The 7237-nt window shown below is 32.9% G+C and overlaps 1 protein-coding gene across 2 annotated transcripts in view; it reads right to left on the reverse strand.

Annotated features, from left to right (window-relative positions):
• LOC106884337 (multidrug resistance-associated protein 1) overlaps positions 1 to 7237 on the reverse strand; it is a 93563-nt gene that overhangs the window by 29438 nt on the left and 56888 nt on the right. Inside the window, exons 20-23 of one of the 2 annotated variants that reach the window (XM_014935674.2) lie at positions 6807 to 6858; positions 5360 to 5501; positions 3859 to 4081; positions 2328 to 2638 (exon numbers count right to left, since the gene is read on the reverse strand). In XM_014935674.2, the coding sequence (XP_014791160.1) occupies positions 2328 to 2638; positions 3859 to 4081; positions 5360 to 5501; positions 6807 to 6858 (728 nt within the window). The remainder of the gene's footprint in view (positions 1 to 2327; positions 2639 to 3858; positions 4082 to 5359; positions 5502 to 6806; positions 6859 to 7237) is intronic. The other variant, XM_014935675.2, reaches the window with a different exon arrangement.

The following is a 7237-nucleotide window of genomic DNA, read 5'->3' on the forward strand; positions in this document are numbered from 1 at the left end:
AAGAAAAAAGTGAAAACTGAAAGAAATAAACAAAAAACAAATAAAAAAGAAATAAAACTAAAATGTAAAAATGTTAATAAGAAATAAAATATGAAAATATAAAAGAATAAAACATCAATACAATTTAACATACAAATAAAATAAAACTAAAGAAAATTGCTTAATGGGATATATATGTATATGTATATCACATGCTGCAAAGAGGAGAGAGAATTAGAAGCACTGGTTACTGAGAGAAGAAAATGTAGATATTCCAAGAAGAGATCTGTTACATGAAAAGATAAGTAATTATATTGAAAGTACAAATTAGTAATTGCTCCTAAAGAGGGAGAAAGAATGAAAAAAAAGAAGAGAAAAGTAAAAGTCAAAGAAAGCATATAACTACTTATATAAAGCTTCATTAATAATGTTTATAAACAAGGCTTTAAGTATCATTGCAGTTTGACCCTCTGGCATTCAGATTACTCTGTCAAATGTAATTACATTTGACAGAGTAATTTTATTTATTTATTCACATTATTTTGAAGTAATCCTGCATCATCTCATAGCTTTGAGATTCCAATATGTTTGTATATTTTTAGAATGACATTGTACGGTAGGGGTGAGAGGCAGATAAGGCCAGTTTGAATACAAAACAGGTAGAATATTTGGGTTGGATATGGCTGGTTTGAATGCTAAAGGGTTAAAACTGAAAGCTGTTTGTTATTGAGTCAAACATTAATTGAAGACAACAGACAGTGTAGTTATATCACATCAAAAGTGCAAGTGATGGAACAAAAAATGCTTAGATTTTACTGGAAATGAAACCAAAAGACAACTTAATAGCTAATGTAAAATGTGCTTGATGATATAGACTGTATGTGTGGGTGTTAAAACAGAGAGGTAAAAAAAAAAGTGATACTACTATTGCTGTAGATAGAAATGATAAAACTCAATTTAGATGATATGATTGCAATCCTCTCTTTGCCATAATCTTAGAAAAAATACCAGCAAACTTTAAAAAATACTACAAAAATAGTTATGCTTGTGTTGTTAATACACTTTCTTAAAAATGAATATGTGCTTCATATTAGTTGGACTACATTAATTAGCAATAAAAGATGCACTATTTTGAAACATTCCCACTGATTTACAAAAGCTTCAGATACTGTCATATTGTCCAACCCATGCCAGCAAGGAAAAAGGACATTAAATGATGAGAGACTTAAAACTGCTATTGATATAGAAAGTAAATATGGCTATATTGATGACTCAACAACAATCCATGTCTAATAGGATTTTTGAAATATCATAAGGACATAAAGCAACAATACTTTATTAAAGTTTGAATAATTTGGTGTTCATAAGTGAATAACAATAAATAAACCCCAAGTTTCTGATGTTGTGATGAAGATATTTAACTTCATTATCTTTTAAGACCTGAAAATTTTCATTAAATTACATAAAAGGAACAATGATAAGGGACCAGATAAAAAAATAAATCTTAAGTAATTCTAATTTTCTAAAAGTTACCATCCTTATGATTCCATTTGTAATAAAATGAAAATATAAGTGTGAATTATTGATGAAGTGAGTTAATTTTCACAGTAAAAATCAAACTAAAGACAAGCATAAAACAGCAAGGATGGCATGATTTAATGACTAAAATAAGGCAACATGCTTGTCAGAGAGAAAGAGAAACGAAGCAAATAGCATTAGAACTGATATTTATTATTTCATTTTCTTTCCTAATGGTATATATATCTACATAGGAATAGATATTTATACAACAAATAATATTTTTATTTCTTCTTATTATTATCTAATTTAATTACCATTAATATACTGGAAAAATGTGCATATTATTTTCTCTCTAGACTAAGATAAGGTGCTTAAATTTCAAGCTGAAATCTCTAAAAATTGTACAAAAACAAGTGGTTGTTGTAGTAAAACAAACTTGGACATTTAGTTTTAAAAACACTGGTAACAGGTGGTGATATACATTGATGGTATGAGTAGAATTGGTTTAGCAAGATTGTTAGTCCAGGTAAAATATATAGGTAATTTAACAAAATAAAATTTTCATTTTGTGACATGTATACCTAGTGCATAACTAAACAAGCAAACTTTGGACCACTACAAATTGCAATTTGTCAAATTGCATATGACAAATTGCATATGGGATTTTTGATAAAATACGATTTTATAGAGTGAAACCAAGACAGAGAAAGACCGTTTTGAATAGGGGGAGTAAACGTACCTAATTCCAACAATAAACTATGCAATACATATTTTTTAAAGAATAAATTTTAGAAAAATTCAAAGATACAAAATAAATGCTATCAAACCTGAACTATGATGTATAAGATGAAGAGAGGGATGCAGACAACTATAAAAATAGGTGTATTGAGTATAATAACAATGGGTACAGAAATAATCCTGAGTAGACACATGATACACGATTCAATGTTTTCAACCAAACGGAAATCCAGGACCTCTACATCCTTTCCAAACCGATTGAGGAGTCGGCCAACAGGTGTCTGATCAAAGAAGGCCATTGGAGAGAAAAGAACATTGGAAAGTATGTTTTCGTGAAGGAAGCCTGCAGCTCGTAGGCAACCAACAAATAAGAGCAGATCAGCTATCACTACTGCAATACCTGCAAGAAATAAAACAACATAGTAAAGTTTATAAAAAGTATTGAATTTCTTCTGTTCAAGAATGAGAACAGAGTTAAAAGTATATGCCAACATCAAGCAATCCCAGATATTAATTCTGTTAATAAAAGAGGTAGATGACAAAAATTTAAGATTCTCTATTGGAAGCTGCTGAGGAAAACACGTGATAGATACTCTTGAATGAATCCTGTTTGAATGAACAGGAACACAAGCATTCTTTTACATTAAAAAAAAAAAAAAAGATTTTAAAAACTCAGAACCCCATCACCACCAGTAGTAGAATCATGTACAAAAATAAAGTAAACCAACTGTCCCTAAGATGACAAATATACTGTTGACAATCAGTTCTAAAATAATTGGCTATATGAATACATTATGTTGGTGAATTGGCAGAGTTGTTTGAGAATGTGTAGAACAAAATACTTTGTGGTATTTGCTTGGGTTTTCTGCAATCTGAGTTCATATGTCACTAACATCATATTTGTCTTTCATCCTTTTGGGATTAATAAAATAAAGTACCATTCCAATGTGGTAGATTAGTAAAACTGCTAAAGTAGCAGATGTGGGCCTTAGTAATACATGTTTTGGCTTTTTGTGTTCTGAGTCCTTAAATAGTAGACTTAATCTGTCACCTAGTTAAACACTGATTGGTTCTTGGGTGCAAGCATTTGGACATCTCCAGTTTGAGGTTAAGTTTCTTCTTTCTTACAACCAGTCTCAGAAACTCTGAAAAAGCAAAGGTCACAGGGCTCTTCTTTCCCCTCTGACTAAACACTTAGAAAAATTATATATAGTGTGATGGTTTGTACTGGTAAAAAATATTTTGTGAAGATCATACAATTTTGGAAATCATGAATATCGACATTTTGAGCAAAGCTGTTTGTTGGGGTGAGAGAAAGAGAGAGAGAGGGGAGGAGAGAGAGAGAGAGAGGGGAGGAGAGAAAGAGAGACCTTTTGTTCTCTTTCCAAGAAAGTCTTTGCATGAAATAGGAGTTTTAACTTCCCGTTGCAATTTATGAACAATATTTACAGGTACCAAGAATTATTGTTTACATCAAACTAAAATATTTGGGGAAAACTAAATTAAAATGTAATAAGAGAACAACAATATCTTTATAGACATTTCTGTTTTATCCATCGATGCTGTCAGTCTTTAACATGGAAAAAAAAGAAAGACAAATAATAAAAAATTCAAACTTACTCTGGCTAATTCCCAACACACCATAAACACTAAGTCTCAAATCTCTTTGAGAAATGTCAATTGTACCATTCTGTGAAATAAGCAAGGCATCATTGCTCCATTCACTGAGCCAAATGTTTGCATAAATGTTGATTGCACCAACCATGAAAAATGTGACTAAAGTTACTGAAATAAATTTAGCACCGACAAATTTCGCATAGGCTAAAAACACTGACAATTTCACCTGAAAGAAAGAAAAAAAAAAAAGAAGAAAATCTTTAATTAGAAATTGAAGGAGCTATATAATACCAAAATATTAGGTAACTTTCACAAGGATGACTATATGGTTTGCAACCACATAGTCTTGAGTACAGTTCCACTGCATGGCACCATGAGCAAGTGTCTTCTACTATAGCTCTGAACTGACCTATGCCTTGTGAGTGAATTTGGTAGATAGAAACTGTATAGAAGCTTGTCATGTATATGCATACACACATGTGTGTGCATATATTTATGTGTGAATGTGTCTTTGTGTTTTTACCCCCACTGCATTACAACTGGTGTTAGTTTGTTTCTCTTCCTGTAACTTAGTAGACAAGCAAGAGAGATCAATAGAAGAAGTACCAGATTTTAAAATCTAAAGTACTGGGATTGATTTGTTTGACTAAACCCTTCAAGATAGTGCTTTGGCATAGCAAAAGTCTGATGACTAAATCATGTAAAACAACAGAACATTATCTTTCCATTAGTTAGTAAGTGTTCAGTTTCATTCAATTATAGCCATTCATTTTAGTAACTTAAAAGGATACCAACCAATTTTGCCATATGTAACTATTCTACTATATAGATAGTTCAGTAAGCAGCTCAAGCTTGACACAATTGCAGTTCCCACTATACTCCCCTCTCTTTCCACACAGACAAACTCTCAAGAACAACAGCAACACATCCCATGCTCAAACTCTCAACCTCTCCCTCTTCACCACCCTTAGTCCACAACTGCTAAGTTAGTGGTTCTGCCACCCCACCCCACTCACTTCACTTCATTTATAAGAAGACACGAAATAAAGATTGCATCTGTATAGTTGCTCTTTCTTTGCCATAGTGTTGTATAAGTTTACAAAGTTTAAAAATCATCTTAATTTTATTAAACAGGGGCATTTGTCCACTCCTTTTCAATTCTCAGATTTTTTTAAAAAGAGGTATTCCTCCACACCTCATGATGAACGCTATGCCATGTGCAATAACATCTTTGTTATTCTACGAAAGCAACATGACTAGATGGCATTTTATGTTGTCCTGAACCAATAAAAATCTTGCAATAGGTCTGCTTAAGGTTACAACTAGTTAGGTTTTGTTTCACCATTATAAAAAACAAAACTTCTTTAATGATACTGCATTGAAGTTACATTCATATCTACTTCAAAATATTTTGGCCTGTGAAAATGTGCATTTATATAGTAAATTTAAATTTTCAGCACACTTCAATCTTGACCACTGAAAGGAAAGAAAATACGTGACTCACATTTCCTGTCATTGTTGCTTCTTTGTTGATTAATTTATCTTTTGGAGTTGACTGGTCTTCTTTTTCAGTAAGTTCAAAAGCATTCTCTGATTTCAAAGACATCACTGGCGACCCCATTTTCCCATCCTCCTGACCATGCCATCTGAAAAGTATATTTAAATATATATATATACACACACACATACAGAGCTTGTGAGTGAATTTGGTACACAGACACTGTGGACGCCCATCACATATATGTGTGCCTGTGTATGTGCTTATCCTCCACCCAACTTGACAACTAGTGTTGGGTTGTTTATATCCCTGTAACTTAGCTCTTCAGCAAAAGAGACTGACAAAATAAGTACCAGACTTGAAAAAATAAGAACTGGGGTCAAGTTGTTTGACTAAATCCTTCAAGGTGGTGCTGTAATATGGCCACAGTCCAATGACTGAAACAAGTAAAAGATAAAAGATTTATTTTATCTCAAACTACTTTAACTAACATTTCCATCTGAGTCTTATTTTAAAAATAGTGGAGCGTGTTTTGAGGAAAATTGGCTAACATCCCTAACATGACATACAACCATATAAGAGTGCCCTAGTTAGCATTAAGAAAAAGACTTGCTGGGATATGTTGAATGGACTTCAACAGATATACCTCTATGAATCTTGATCCAACATAAAGACTCTTAACAACAAAGTATTAGAAATGTAACCCACAAAACAAGCATACTGCATTGCATATTTATTGTTGTGGAGTAAGAGCTATAGTGACTAATCTACAATGTACACTAAACAGCTCACTAATTTACATAAGTCAATAGATGGATGGGTGAGAACAAATACTAGACAAAAGTGAACTAATTCACCAATCTGGGCAGTGTTGTTAGTAGCACTGGTGATGTGGAACTTGACATAGGCTACAGGATTGGAAAGGAAGTAGCAGTGTTCCAGCATATGTATTCCATCTGAGCAGCCTCAAACATCAGCAATGACCTGTAATTTCATCTGTATAACCCCATTGTTCTATGCCAGTGAGACTTAGAAGAGCACAGTATGGATGGAAAGAAAACTTAATGTATTTCATCAATGGTACCACAGGATCTTTCTGTGGTACTTTTGATGCTACAAGTGGGACTGTGTTACAAACGATGTTGCTGGTGGGACTGTGTTACTAATGAGGGAATTCTGAGAAGAGTTCATACAAAAGATTGTAACAGAGCACCAATTCCACCTGGTTGGCCACATTCTTCACTTAGCTGATCAACAACACTCAAAAACAGCTATAACTTGGGTACTACCAGATGGCAGACAAAGAGAACAGTATAAAAACACATGGCAGTAGACATTACAAAATGACCTGAAAACAATCAACATTATGTGGAATGGCTGTGCAAGAGTAGCACAGGAGGACTGGAAGCTAAAGCCAAGAGAGCAAATACAGAAATAGCAGCATTGACTTTACCTTCTACGAACTTCAGGCACAATTTCCTCAACCGAAGAATGAATATCATCATCTACAGAAAAATTTGAAATTATTATTTTCATTTAGGAAAGAAGTATAAAAAAAAATGTATGCAAATAAATGAATGTATCTCTCTCTCTCTCTCTCTCTATATATATATATATATATACTAGCAGAAATACCCGGCGTTGCCCGGGTTAAAGAGAATAATGAAATCTAAAAACGCCGTCTAGACTACGCATCATCTTTATATATAGAGATGTATATACACACACGCACCCAAACACACGTATATATATGTATATCAATACAAATATATGAAAGTCAATGAAGTTTCGTAAAAGAAGGTGATCATGTACATACTTTCTTGCTGTTGTGATTATAACACCTCGTTGTAAACTATGTTCCTTGTTTTCCCTTGTGGAGCATAT

Source organism: Octopus bimaculoides, chromosome 6, assembly GCF_001194135.2.
Source record: "Octopus bimaculoides isolate UCB-OBI-ISO-001 chromosome 6, ASM119413v2, whole genome shotgun sequence".
Classification (NCBI taxonomy): Eukaryota; Metazoa; Mollusca; class Cephalopoda; order Octopoda; family Octopodidae; genus Octopus; species Octopus bimaculoides.